At 53.0% G+C, this 14,604-nt stretch overlaps 1 protein-coding gene across 3 annotated transcripts; it reads left to right on the top strand.

The window, feature by feature from the left end:
* The first annotated feature begins 3,997 nt into the window (after positions 1–3,997).
* Ajuba (ajuba LIM protein) lies at positions 3,998–14,356 on the top strand. 3 transcript variants are annotated; one of them, XM_004646650.3, is made up of 8 exons: positions 3,999–5,388; positions 8,326–8,427; positions 9,879–9,946; positions 10,048–10,110; positions 11,334–11,464; positions 11,547–11,598; positions 12,321–12,389; positions 12,941–14,356. In XM_004646650.3, exons 1-8 carry the CDS (start codon positions 4,353–4,355, stop codon positions 13,064–13,066), a joined length of 1,647 nt encoding a protein of 548 aa, XP_004646707.1. In that variant the 5' UTR covers positions 3,999–4,352; the 3' UTR covers positions 13,067–14,356. The 3 variants fall into 3 exon arrangements, with proteins under 3 accessions (XP_023562694.1, XP_004646707.1, XP_023562695.1); XM_023706927.1 differs by lacking the exon at positions 3,999–5,388 and adding an exon at positions 8,111–8,200; XM_023706926.1 differs by lacking the exon at positions 12,321–12,389 and having other exon boundaries at positions 3,998–5,388.
* Positions 14,357–14,604: the final 248 nt, after the last annotated feature.

Raw genomic sequence — 14,604 nt, 5'->3', positions numbered from 1 at the left:
AGCAGTCTTGGTTTTAGCTTTTGCTTCCCGAGTTGCTGGCCTTGCTCCGCAGCAGAACTGACCAGCCCAGCCCTATACTGCCACCTGGTGGACAGTCGTCCAAGGACGTGATTCTGAGATATACATATTAATAATAGCTGTTGTTTATTAAATCATATGAGGAAGATTTTATTATTCCCATCTTACAGATGAGGAAATTAAAGAATAAAAATTCCCACGTCTCACTGGCAGCTTTTCTCCTACTTTACTATTTTTCAGTCCTATCAGCCACGCTGTATTTTGGGGAAGATATATGCCTACACATACATGGATTGAGAGGTAAAATAGCTTTTGTCAGTCATACAACAAATATTAATTGCTTACTAGAAGTGATGTACTGTAAGGTTTATGATCAGGCTCTGATGTGTAGCCAGGAAGCCAGGCCTGAGTAGGCAATGATGCGTTCTGTGACGCGTTCCTGTGGAGGGATGCAGCATGCAATAGCAGCTAGTCTACTCCTGAAGTCACAAAAACCTTCTCACAGGCAGTGAGATTTAAGCTGATGCCTGAAAAGTGAGGAGGATTTAACCAAGAGAAGGGAGGAAGCCAGGGAAGTGTTTTTAGCAGGTACAGCAGACAAAAGGTCCAGAGGCAAGAGAAAGTACAAACAAGAGTTAATTTGCTGCAGACTGGTTCAGAGAGGGCATAATGCTGACAGAAGAAGCTGGAGAGATAGAGAGGAGACCTTTTAAAACACTTTAAAGATGCTGGGTGTGGTAGTCCATACTTACAATCTCAGCACTTGGGAAGCTGAGACAGGATTTTCACAAGTTTGAAGCCAACCTGAACTGCTTATTGAGACCCTGTTTGCAAAAATAAAACAACTACCTTAAAGAGTACCACAGTTAGCTCAGCACAGTGAAAAACCATTGAAAGGTTTTAAGCAGGAAAAGATAGCAGTTTTGAGGAGAATCACTTGCACTCTGGGTGTGACACAGGTTGGAGAGGCTGCCTCAGCTGGGAGACTCTTGCACTGGTTCAGGATGGTGGCCTGACACAGTATAGTGCCAAAGAGACAGGACAGCTTGGACAGGTATGTAGGAAGCAGAACTGACTGACAGGACTTGGAGATTTATAGGATTTGAGGTTAAGGGAAGAAAACAGGGTTGATGGTCAGGTCTGTCACTTAAGTGGCTAAGTGGCTGGTGCCATTTATTGCAGGAATGCTGGAGGAACCAGTTGCAGAAAGCAAGAAAAATGCTAGTAGTAACTGGAGGGCCAGGGAGATGGCTCAGTGGAATAAGTGCTTCCCTGGCAAGCACAAGGGCCTGAGTTCAATCCCTGGTTCCACAAAAAAAAAAAAAGTAACTGGAGAGGTTTTGGGGTGTGTGATATGGAGGACTGATTTTTTGTGGCACTTTACTACTGAGCTGCATATCTGGCCCTTTTTATATCTTTTGTGTGTGACACGGGATTGAACCCAGAGCCTTCACACTGACTTAAATCTTTTTTTTTTTTTTTTTTTGAGTCAGGGTCTCTAAGTTTCCCAGGCTGAGCTTGAACTTAGAATATTACCCTAAGAGTGCTGGCATCACAGGTATATGCCACCATGTGTAGCTTTTGTTTTTATTTATTTATTTTTACTTTTTGACAGGATCTCATTGTTTCTCAGGCTGGCTCAAACCTGTGATTCTCCCGCCTCAGTCTCCTGAACAATTCTTTGAGTTTTTCAGTCTAAGAAAGTATGGTCTAGGGCTGGCAAGATAGCTCAGTGGACTAAGAGCCTGCTTAGGCAAATGCAAGGACCAGGGCTTGATCCCTGGCCAGCCACTAAGACCGGGGTGGTGATGCACGCCTGTAATCCCAGCACTGGGGAGGCTGAAAACAGGAAGATTACTATGAGTCCCAGCTGCTTAGTGAGACTCTGTACCAAATACATTAAAAAAGAAAGAAAGAAGTATGGGCTACAGATGTGAGTAATTTGTATATGTACTTCATACTTAAAGGCTTGGGGATGAAGAGGCCAATGCAGTGGCTACCAAGAGGTCACGCACACTACAGAGCATGCCAAGTCAGGGCAGCCCACTTCTTCACTCATCTGTGCTTCCCATCATCTCCTGACAAGGCAGGCTTGTTAATCCCAGCTGTGTGCATTGTTGCCACCACCAACTTCCGCATCTCAAATTTTTCTAAGGTTTACTCTCTCATCTTCATCCTAAAGGATCAAATGTAAGTAACTGAGAGAAGAATCTAGGTTCTTTCCTGTCTGGAGTCAGGAAAGGAGGGAAACCCTTATTGTTAATTCTGAGGATGTTGCTCACAACAGGTTCTAGATGTAACCTGATAGCACCTCTCTGTGACTGGTGCCTTTCAGTCCTCTATGCTTCCAAATGATAGGAAACTTCCTGGATTTGGAAAGAGCTGTCAGTCTGGCCTGAGAAACAGGATGATTCTCAGGAGAGATGAGGTCCTAGTAACAATGCCTCTTGGATGAAGAGGCCAAATATTTGTACCAAATTAATTATTTGTTTTCCTATTCTCTAAGGATATACTAATACAAAAGGTGTCCAAGGGTTGGTGGTATAGCTCAGTGGACTAAGTGCTTGCTTAAAGGGGCCAGGGTTAGATCCCTGGTACCGCATGCCATGCCGGCCCTGTCCCCAGGATCGCTGATCCAGGCGATGGGAGTACGGGTGTGGTGACACACACCTGTAATCCAGGACTAGGGAGGCACAAATCAGAAGGATCACTATGAGTCAGAGCTGCATAGTGAGACCCAGCACACACACACACACACACACACACACACACAAGTAAAAGGTTCCAATATGAGATAAAAAATAATATGCATGGTTTGAGTTCAATTTTCATATTCATTTACTGTCTAAATACAAAGGAGTCATATTAATTCCACATTCTACTCCCTCAGGCTCTTGCCCTTAATGTGCTAGTCTACAGAAACCGTGTTGGCCAGTGTTTAGCTTCAGCCAGGGTATTTTCCAGTATGGCCGACATGTTTTCTACCTCATCATTTCCACTTGCTACTTCCTCTAACCAACTGGAATTTCTTTTTCTTCTCTTAATGCATACTCTTATCACCAACCAATGCGGAGGGTTGGGGGAGGGGAGGTGTTCACCAGCTGAAACTAGACCTCCCATCCCTTTAGTTACCTGAAATATTTGCTAAAAATCTCATTTCCCAACACCAGGGGGTGTCTATCTAACTCTGTCTTTCCTACCCTTAAGGTAGCGATTAGTCCCAAACCTTTCTTCAATGCTTTTATAGGTTTACAGTACACACACACACACACACACACACCCCCCGGTATGCTCCAGTCCCAAACCTTTTCGTCTCTCCTTTTTACTGATTTTACAAACACGTAAATCTACCCGGGTGCTCCACCATCCCAGAAGTGTGGGTTAAGAAAGTATTGTCTTTTCAGTGCAGGTTCTCCGTGTTTCTCAAGAGCTCCAGATCAACTTGTTCTTTTTCTTTGTCCTCCCACATCCCCTTTGCCCCAGCTTTCTCTTTCGCCGTCTTCCACCTCCCCATATGGAATTCTCCACTCTTTGGGGCTATCTTTACCTCCAAGTCCTCGAACTTTTAACATATCTACCTTTCTCCATTAGCCCTGTTTTCCTCTCTATTCTTCTCTCTCTGTTCACCGCTCCTGTACCGTCTTCTCTCCATCTCCCACAGGTCGGACACTAGAAACAAAGTCACGGTGTTTGCGCAGAACCAGCCCCCAGTCGCCCCGTCCGGGTTCGCCACATTCCACGGTGCCCCTCCGCGCATTCCAACTGCAAACAAAGAGTCCCCCTTTTCCCTCCCCCTACATTTTCTCATTCCAGTTCCTGGATATTGCGCTCCCCCAGCTGCCCAACCTGGCCCTTGCCTTCCTCTAGGGTCCAAGTCGTGAGTCTCCACCCCCAACGCACTTAGCCCCAGCGCCCCCCGCGACGCACCGCGAATCCCTGCGCAGACACCCCCAGAGCTGCAGGGCGCACCGCGCTCCGCCCTTCCAGGAAAGTAGATCCGGCCAGGCAGACAAAAGTTTGGGAGAGAAGTTCCTTTCGAGCCGAGTGTTAGAAGAGGGGGCGGGGGCCCGGGACAGTCGGGCTGTCGGACAAGTCGACGCGTGAACCGATAGCTCTGCGGACTGGGCAGCCCTTCCAGCCCCGCTTGGCCCCAGATGCGCGGGGGGACCCGGCCCCTCCCGCCGGGGGATGCTGCGAGGTTCCCGGCGCCAGGCACCTGGGCGGCCCGCTAAGCCCGAGTGTCTGCCCTGTGCCCCCGGGGAAGCCGCATCCCGCCGCCGAGCAGCTGCAGGGTGCCGGACAGGGAGGGGGCTGGAGGCCCCAGGCCCGAGGGCATGGAGCGATTAGGGGAGAAAGCCAGCCGCCTGCTGGAGAAGTTAAGACTCTCGGACTCCGGCAGCGCCAAGTTCGGCCGCAGAAAGGGTGAAGCTACCCGGTCTGGGTCTGATGGGACCCCCGGGCCAGGCAAGGGGCGCCTGAGTGGGTTGGGGGGACCCAGGAAATCGGGGCCCAGAGGAGCAAACGGGGGCTCAGGGGATGAGCCATTGGAGCCGGCCCGGGAGCAAGGGTCCCTGGACGCCGAGCGGAATCCGCGCGGCTCCTTTGAGGCGCAGCGCTACGAAGGCTCCTTTCCTGGGGGACAGCCGCCCACCCGGGCCTTGCCTCTACCTCAGTCACTACCCCCCGATTTCCGGCTGGAGACCACGGTCCCGGCCCTAAGTCCCCGCTCCAGCTTTGCCAGTAGCTCTGCCAGCGACGCGAGCAAGCCGTCCAGCCCCCGCGGCAGCCTGCTGCTGGACGGCTCGGGGGCCGGCGGAGCGGGAGGAAGCCGGCCCTGCAGCAACCGTACCAGCGGCATCAGCATGGGCTACGACCAGCGCCACGGGAGCCCCCTGCCCGCGGGACCGTGCCTGTTTGGGCCACCCCTGGCCGGGGCCCCGGGAGGCTATTCCCCTGGAGGGGTCCCGTCCGCCTACCCGGAGCTCCACGCCGCCCTGGACCGACTGTGCGCTCACCGGCCAGCTGGGTTCGGCTGCCAGGAAAGCCGCCACTCTTACCCCCCTGCCTTGGGCAGTCCCGGGGCTCTGGTCGGGGCCGGAGGGGCAACAGCGGGGCCCTTGGAGAGGCGTGGGGCGCAACCCGGACGACACTCGGTGACCGGCTACGGGGACTGCGCGGCCGGCGCCCGATACCAGGATGAGCTCTCTGCTTTGCTGCGCCTGACGGCAGGCGCCGGGAGCCGAGAAGTGAGCTCCCGCCGGGAACCTTCGGGAATCGAACCGTCGGGTCTCGAGGAGCCACCGAGTACGTTCGTTCCAGAGGCCGCCCGAGCCCGGATGCGGGAGCCCGAAGCCCGAGAGGACTACTTCGGTGAGACAGAGGTGGCTAGGATGCCGGGGAGGGGGGCGCATTCGACTCCCCAGTGCCCCGTCGGGCCGAACTGCCAGGGTCCAGGGGTCGGAGATAGAAACGCCGGATTAGAGAAGAGGCTGGAGAGGTGGGTGGGGCGGGTCCTAGAGCGCGTTTTCCTTCCCTACTGGGTTTCAAATGGACCAGGATGCCTCATTTCTGCTAAATGTAACCCGCCGGTTATCTCGCGAGTCCCGACTTCAAGCGTTAGAGAGCTTCAGTTTTAGCCATAGAAAGGAAGCCTGTAGGGAGGGGACCCACAGGATAGAGAGCATCCCAGTCCCTTGTTGCCCCGAACCCCTCCTCCCCCGTCACCAATGTGCCCCTACAGGCTCCGGCGTGAGGCGCCCCCACCCGGCCCAGGCTCCGCCCGCAGGAATTCGGGGAATGCGCGGGGCGGGCGGGCCGCGTGCGTGCCGACTCCTGCCCCGGCGCTCCAGGTGCCCGCGGGCGGGGCCGCCGAGGGGTGGGGTGCGCGCGCCCGGAGTGGGGCGCTTCCTAGCACGCGCGGAACAGTGTCGCCTGCCCGGGAAGTGGAGCTTAGGAGGAAGGATGGAGCGCCCAGGGACGGAAACCAGGAACTCAAGTATTACCCGGCCCCCGTCCTGCCGGCGAGGTGCACGGTGGGCATTTAAGGAGCCTCATTTCACAGGCTTCTGAAGTCAGAGCAGAAGTCATGTCTACCAAGACACCATCACCCCTGGGTGGAACTCGTCCCTCCATGACTACAAGAAGTTACCTGGTCTTGAGTTTTGGCCATACATAACATAGTTAAAATTCAGGCTAGAAGTAGCTCCTTACCTCCTGCGGCAATTAGGGAAACCTGGATGCAGCCTCCCTTCTTCACTCTGTTCAAGACGTCCCAGCTAAGGGGGTTATTGCGGTTTTGAACAATCCTTTAGTCGAATCCACAGGCAATAACTATCTCGCTAGGTAAAGCAGTGCTAATTCTTCCGGTGTGAAGAGAAGCACTCCAGCCCCACCCCTTTGCGAGGACTGTGGGTTTTTTCAGTTTTCTGAACCTTTCCTCCACACCTTTCTCCATCGTGTCCCTACCTAGGAGCCAGTGTTTTGGGAATCCAGGGCTAGAAATGTGAACAAGGAGAGGACAGCAGCTGGGCTGCCACTGTCTGGGGAGGAAGCTCAGGGGTAGCAGGCTTCGGGGTGGGGAGGGGGGGGAAGATGGGCCGCTTAACTCACCCCACCCCCAGCCAATTCTTTTCTCGCACTCCAGAGAGGAAAGCCCAGATCAGATGATGCTAGATCACTTTGATCAAGGGAGATTGAGTGACAGGCCCATTTAGCAGGTTCCTTTTGAGCCCCAGGAGAGGTAGCTGGGAAAGAAGTCTGTTTGGCCAAACCATCGGGCCAAAAGGAAGAAAGGAACTCAAAGAAAGTGCAATAAAATGGCAGGAAGAAGCTAGGTGTGGACATGCTGGGTGAGAGGAGGTAAAGCAAACATGCCCCAGCAGTTTCCTCTATAGTTTTCCTGTAGTTTCCCGGACTTTCCAAGGAATGGCTCTGACAAGCCCCTTTGGCAGACAGTACTCTTGGGCAGGTCTCTTCCACGAGGAGGCTGCGTTGTAACTCAGCAGAGGGCACCTCTTCCTGGAGGTCAGCTTGCCTCCCCTCACAGAACCACGTGGAACCCAGGCCTGGCTCCACTGTCCCCTCTGCCCCAGGAAGGGCCCTCTTCTTTGCCTTTATCCTTGCCCAGCTGCCAGAGGGTGGGAGCAGGGCAGGCCTGGGCCCATCAGTTGCTGCAGCTGCTGCACAGACTCCCAAGCCCCTGGGCAAAGCCTGGGATGAGCCCAGACAGGCAGGGAGTGTGGCAGCGTGCCGGGGGAGAGGTGGGGCAGGCCCGTTGGGATCTGCTCCCCAGAAACAGGCCCTAGACCTCACTCATGGGCCTGGAATTGGGGAGTGGAGGAGAGGAAGCACACACCCAGGAAAGGTGGCTGCTAGGTCCAGGTGCATATTTTAGTGGGGGATGTGTGTGTGTGTTTTACTGGCGATTGAACCCAGGGACTTGACATGGAGCTACATTCCCCAGCATTTTTTAGTTTTTATTTTGAGACAAGGTCTTGTGAAGTCACTAAGTGGCCTGGGCTGGTCTGATCTGAAACTTTATCCCCCTTACTCAGCTTCCCAGAGTGCTAGGAATACAGGCGACTGCCACCACACCCAGCTGGGGGCTGTCTTGAAGAAGAGCAGCTCAGCTCTGTGTGTCTGCTGGATGGAACATGGTCATTAGACTCTGCCACCTTTCTCCCTTCCTGTGCGGCCTGGGTCCCTTCCCTGAACACAGCCTACATTCTCCACAGCCCTACCACTCCACTCTTGGGCCCTCTGCTTAGCCAGAGCCTCTTGAAGACTGTGGCTTTAATGCTTGGGCTCCTGAGAAACCTCTTGCAAGGTACAGAGGAGAGAAACCACTGTGTATCTGAGCAGCAGCTCATTTTACAGACGGGAAAACTAAAGCCCCAAAGGCTCCCTTGGGCTGACCTGCTTTCTCTAGAAGTTATTTGCTCTTGTTTTGAGCTTGCTGCTGAGCCCCTGACCATTTGTCCCACACTTGCGTGTTGAACGCTTTTTCCACAGAAGCAGAGTACCTAGAGGCCAAGAGCCGGTGTTTTTGACTTTCCCAGTTCTCTTCAGTGTTGAGTACTGTGCTGTACACAACTGTTGGTTAATCGTGTGAACAAGAACAGATCTCCTCAGCCAAGATCTTGCTGCACCTCATTTTGTGTTGCCCTCTCCTCTCCAGAGGAAGGTAGCCCAGGAGTGAGAGGCTGGGTCCTGTGGCACATCAACAGGGTGCAATCTGTGAAGCTTGGGGATCTCTGGATCTTAGCTATGGGAATGGGGTATGAGCTGACTACCTCTGTCTCTCCTCAGGCACCTGTATCAAGTGCAACAAAGGCATCTACGGGCAGAGCAACGCCTGCCAGGCCCTCGACAGCCTCTACCACACCCAGTGCTTTGTCTGCTGCTCCTGTGGTGAGTATGGGCCTCTCCGAGTTCAGACCCTCCTAAGTGCTGTGGACAACTTAGGCCTCCTGCTCTGTTGGCCAGAGCAGCTGTTGTATCCACAACCTCTTGCTTCCCCCTCTGGGCTTTACCTGGCTTCCCTGTCCATGCTGCTCTGCCTCCCTGCCGCTGTTCAGCCTCCTTCTCTCCTCCCTGCTTCTCTCTTTCTCCTGCCTCCCTGCTTGCCCAGTCTGGACTCAGCTTGGCCCTCAGCCTCTCCTTGGTGGAGTTTGGTCTTGGGCAGCTGAGTTGCCTGGGGTGACAGTGAAAGGCTGGAATGTGGGAAGGGCGGGGTGTGGGCTGGGGGAGTGGGGAACCATGGGGGGCCAGGAGGGGGGTTTTCTGTTGGCTGGTCAGAGTTCAGCCACCTCGCTGGAGTGGAGGCCACCAGGCTGTGCCAAGCTGATGACATCACGCTCCAGGAATGCCCACTGCTGCTGTTAGCTCCAGAGGCCCTGGGGGAGTGCGCCAACAGCCTTAACTCCCCCGCCCTGCCCTCCCTCACCTCTCTCATTACCCCTTCCCGCTGCTTGCCCATTCTGATTCCTCTGCTAAACCTTTAATCTCCTATCTCTGCCTGTCTGACTCCAGTGCTCAGTTTTTCTCTCACTCCCCCAGCTTCTCTCTGGTTTTCTTTAGGTTCGTTTGTCTCTGTCCTTTTTATAGGGTCTCTTTCCTCCTATCATGAGCTCCTAAGTCAGTTTTTCTCATTCACTGGGCAGAGGCTGAAGCGAAGGTTTTGTGGGGAAGAAGGCAGAAATTGGAGAGACTGCCTACTCTCCACCCTGACTTCCCTCCTTTGTGGCCCCTGATGATTTAGACACCATGGAGCAGTTCCTGGGGTTTGGTCAGGTGGGAAACGGTCCTGCCATTCTGCATGTGAGAAATCCTGGGCTGCTGCGGACCATGAAGACTCTGGGTCCCTCCAAGCCTGAAGAGCAACCTGACAGGGCAGAAAAGGGTGTGGTTTGCTCCCAAACAAAGCATTTTGTCTCCAGTGCCCTGACATTTTTAGAGTCTATTCCTAGAAGGAGCTGGACAGGGCTGTGTGGAGGCAGGGACTCTAAGGCAGAAATGCCCCAGAGGGCCAGGTCTGGGACGATGTGCCTCTGTGTAATGGTACAGAACCTGACGCAGAGCTCAACAGGCCAGGCACTGTGACAGGTGGGCACCCAAGAGAGACACATATCTGGGGGACACAAGCGTGGAGGGTGTGGTGAGCAGAGGCATTGACTACAGTAATTCCAGTTGCATCCACTGGGACTTGGTGTGGAGAGGGAGGAGACGCAGCCATCAGGAGCAGCAGAACTGAAGTCCGGGTTAGATATGCCATGTACCTCGGGGAATGGTGGCACCAGAAGGGCTGAAATCCTAGGCCCAGGCTCCAAGATAGATTCCAGTTCCCTTTCTGCTGCTTCCAGGGCGGACTTTGCGCTGCAAGGCTTTCTACAGTGTCAACGGCTCTGTGTACTGTGAGGAAGATTATCTGGTGAGTGTGGGTCCTGGATCTGGAACTGGCTTCCACACTGGGACCCCTGAGGCTCCATCCACCATTCCCCTATGGGTGACTGCCTCTTGTCTTCTCTCTAGTTTTCAGGGTTTCAGGAGGCAGCTGAGAAATGCTGCGTCTGTGGTCACTTGATTTTGGAGAAGGTAAGAAAAGTGCCTTGAGCTGAGGCTGAGGCTGAAGCTTCAGGCTGGGCCTGAGGGGTGGAATCCGGGACTAACTGGATATGGAGAGGTCAGGGAGGAACCTATTACCACATGAGTCACATTTTTGCCATTCCTCCCCCAGAGCAGCTGTTTACAGTCCTTCCCTCTGCCTGTGAGATGAGCCCCAGCCCCCAGTCCATCCCAGGCTTCTGGGACTCTGCAGGCACAGCCAGCCCTTGGCCTGAGCAGGGAGTGTGGGGTCCCAAGTCTTGATTCCTTTTCCACCACTGCTGGAGATCAATTTTCTTTTCCTTTTAAAGGAAGGATTCGGGCAGGGCATAGTGGCCCACACCTGTAATGCAGTATTTGGGAGGCTGAGGCAGGGGGATCTCAAGTTCAGGGCCAGTCTGGGCTATAATAGTGAGACTTTTTTTGTTGTTGTTATTTTTGTTTTTTAAACCTGAACATGGTAGCACATTTGTGATCCCAGCACTCTGAGAAGCTGAGGTAGGAGGATTGAAAGTTTGAGGCATTTAGACGATATAGTGAGACCCTGTGTCAAAAAAAAAGAAAGAAAGAAAAGAAAAAATAAAGAAGGGCTGCTGATGGAGCTCAGTGGTCAGGCCCCAGTACTACAAGAAAAAGAAATTTTTAAAAAGGGAGTATTTGAGCAGCAATTTTCAACCCTCACAGCCTCACAGTTAAAAAAGGTTTGAAGTAGGATCCAGGCATTAACACCCTACACACACTGAGGCTTGAACCCAGGCCCTTTGCTTGCAAGGGAAGCACTGGACCACTGAGCTACTGCCTCAGCCAGTTAATGTTTATTTTGAGGCAGCATCTTGCTAAGTTGTCCAGACTGGTATTGAACGTTCAACCTCCTACTTAGCCCTCTCTGTAGCTAGGAGTATAAGCCTGAATCACCATGCCTGATTGCACTGATGTGTTTTAAAAGCTTCCTGGTGATCCTAAAATAGAGCCAGAATTAAAATCCACTGGCCTAGATGATCTCTACCGCCTTTTTCAGTGCTTCTGTCTTCATTTTTCGACACCTGGATCCCCTCAAGTAGCATTTTTCTCTGTGAGGACAGCAGGGTGTTGGATGGGTTAGTAGAAGGCACAGAAAACATAATGTATAGTTGGAGAGCTGGGACTGAGGGAGACTTGAGACTCTGAGAGAGACACTGAGGGAGACTTAAGTGTCCTCCCACCTTGCGAGCCAGATCCTCCAGGCAATGGGGAAGTCCTACCACCCGGGCTGCTTCAGATGCATCGTGTGCAACAAATGCCTAGACGGCGTCCCCTTCACCGTGGACTTCTCCAACCAGGTGTACTGTGTCACTGATTACCACAAGTAAGTCTGGCCCTGTGGTGCGGGATAGGCCTGGGTCCTGGGGTTCCCCAACCTCATCTCATTGCTGCCCTCTCTCTTTCAGAAACTATGCCCCCAAGTGTGCGGCCTGTGGCCAGCCCATCCTCCCCTCAGAGGTCAGTGTGGCGTCTTTCTACGGGGCAGCCAGTGGGGCAGCCAGTGCGGCTGCCTCTCAGGAGGGGTGGAGACTTGTGGCCTGGGCTCCCTGGGGAAGTGGTGGTGCTGAGGAATGTGCTCTTCCAAGATTCCCGTGTGACTCTGCTCTTGGGGCCACCACCCTGACCCCAACATCCGGGCCTAGATGTATCTGACAGCCTTGCTGGGCCCAGGCCCCAGAGCTTCTAGCCTAGTGAGAGCTGGAAAACAGAGTAAGAGCCCTCAAGGCTGGGAGATGGAGGTGCCTGGGAGATGGCTCAGTGGAATAAGCACTTCCCTGTCAAGTGAAAGGGCCTGAGTTCAATCCCTGCTTCCACCAAAAAAAAAAAAAAGCTGGTAGATGGGTCCTATGTGTAGAGGGTAAGCCTAGGGAGAAAAGCCAAGGGCCAATGAGAACCTGGACCCTACTGGACCTCCTTGTTCCCAGCTTAGCTTACCTCTTTATCCCTGCCCCCTCCCCACCCTATGCGTCCCCAAGCATCCCCCATCCCCAGTGCCTTACATAGAAACAGGCTGGGCAGTGCTCAGTAGATCTGCAAAAGCATCTTAAAGTGGAGGCTGGTTTACTTGACCTTAGGGAGTGCCTAGAAGCCTTTGTGTGATTTTTTTTCTCTACTGGGGCGGGAGGAGGAGTTGGGGACATCATGCTGCTCTCATCCCCATGGGGTTCTGCATGTTTCAGGGCTGTGAGGACATCGTGAGGGTGATTTCCATGGACCGTGATTATCACTTTGAGTGCTACCATTGTGAGGTGAGCCTTGTGTTCTAGGTTGTTGGCTGTAGTTTGCAATTGGGAGGGAGGGAGGGAGAGGAGAGTTGTCGTGTCCTAGAAGTCCCATTCATCTATGGGAAATGTAGGGCACAGGGAGGGTATCAGGAAGCTGCTGGCCACGGGGGTACACACAACAGGAAATCCTAGTACTTGGGGCTGAGGCAGGAGGATCACAGCAAGTTCAAGGCTAGCCTGGTTTCACAGAGTGAAACCCATCTTCTTTGCTGTCCTCTAACCACTCTCTGTGGTCCTACCTTAGTACTTGTGTCTGGCTTCCCCCATCCACACTAAAACCAGGATTGCTGGTTAAGGGGTGGGGGGGGGTGCTGTCTCATTATTTCTGCTGCAGCAGTGACACCTGGTGCCCAGATGCGGTATTTTCTCATCCATTCTTTCTACCAGCTAAGCCCACCTGCCCTGGCTAGCTGGTCTTTCTTCCCTCCTTGTGGAGTTGAGCAGGGCTCACTCCCAAGAGGTCCTCAGTGTCCAGGGAGCCTGGGCTGAACTGAACTAGGTGTCTTCTTCCCCAGGACTGCCGAATGCAGCTGAGTGACGAGGAGGGCTGCTGCTGTTTCCCTCTGGATGGGCACTTGCTCTGCCATGGCTGTCACATGCAGAGACTCAGTGCCCGACAGCCTCCTGCCAAATATATCTGAGCCTGAGTCACCGCTGCTGCTGCTGCCGCCGTCCTCATGGTTGACGACGTCCTTTGGCCAGTGGGCCCCTCCGGGGCTAGCTGAGGCAAGCAGTGTGCTCTGCAGTGCTGGCAGAAGAGTCCTCTGGAGAGAGCCCCAAGAGCCAGAGACCCAAAGATCCTAACATTCCAAACAGACTGCAGAGGCGGGAGCTGTGAGGGCTGGGTGGGGGACTGGCCTGGCTGTGCAGCGGGCAGGCTCCAGTGCTCTCTGTACGTGGGATCCTGGCCTCTGTTTCTAGGGTATGTTTGTATATCCGTGAGTTCTGTCCCTGGCTGAGGAGAAGAGAGGACGTCATCAGTACTTCATTCCCTTGTACCCCATATGTGGTATCAGACCTAGGGCCCCCAGGCGTCCCCCACAGTGTCCTCTCTGTACCTAGAAAAAGAAGTGGAAACCCCGGCATTTTCTAGGAGTAAGTTCTTATTGTTCCTAAGGATAGGAAAGCTCCTCAAGCCTCTGCTGGGAATGGGGGTCCACTCCAGGTGGGCCTCGACCCACATTGCCTGTTTCTCAGGGACTCATGGGCCTGGGCAGGCTGGATGGAGGCCTGTCCTTGGTTGCTCTTCTTAGCTGGAGGTGATGAGTGGAGTGGCTGTGTGGGTGTGGGACTTGCTGGGTGGTGTGACTGGGAAGCTACAGGTCAACTTACATGCGTAGGTACTGATCCTGGTGGCCAGGATAGGCCTATGTGGGTGCGTTCGTGTAGTGTGCCTTGTGTGTGCACGCAGTGTCACCTCTTGCTCTCAGGTCACTCTTATACTTGGTTCCCTAGTAGCAGCTTACCACTCCAGACCAGCCACCCTTCAGTGGAATTCCAAGTATATCCACTGCATCCCCCAGACTCAGGTTTAGGGGCCCTAGGAGGAGCAGGGTACTTTGCTTCCAGTCAGTTTCACTGAAACTTGAATCCACCTAAAATTACATTTCGTAAAACCAGTTCACTGAGAACGTATTTGGTTAAAGTTCAGTTCACTTAATGAGCAGTTTGACAAAAGTTAAATTCACTTTTGAGGAACTTTTATTTATATTCGTTTAAGTACTCTATTCCTTTCTGTCACACTCCGAGTATTTCAAGAATTTATATCTTCATCCAAGAATTGTAATTCTAATTTCTCAAATTTGCAGCACTTTGTAAATGTAAGATGGCTTCCTACCTTTATATATGTCTTTTTTTTTTCTACATTATGTACTTTTCAAACACTTTAAAAATTTTAAAGGTTCTAGCAATAAATATAATTGGTACCGACATTTTTGCATGTAATTTGTTTCTTAACCCTGTATCCCTTTACAAATTAGGTGCCTTGAGCCAGGTGTGGTGCCACATGCCTGTCATCCCAGCACTTGAGAGGCTGAGGCAGAAGGATTGCCCCATGCATGAGTTTGAGGCCAGCCTGAGCTACACAGTGAGATCTGTGTCAAACAGAATAGATGTCTCGAGAAATGTAATGGAGCTCAGGATGACCTTGGTGCTCTGGTGTGAAGATGCCAGCATCAGC

This window comes from Octodon degus, unplaced genomic scaffold (genome assembly GCF_000260255.1).
Source record: "Octodon degus isolate 3935 unplaced genomic scaffold, OctDeg1.0 scaffold00276, whole genome shotgun sequence".
Classification (NCBI taxonomy): Eukaryota; Metazoa; Chordata; class Mammalia; order Rodentia; family Octodontidae; genus Octodon; species Octodon degus.
The sequence above is the reverse complement of the archived record's forward strand: the minus strand, read 5'-3'. Positions and strand labels throughout refer to the sequence as shown.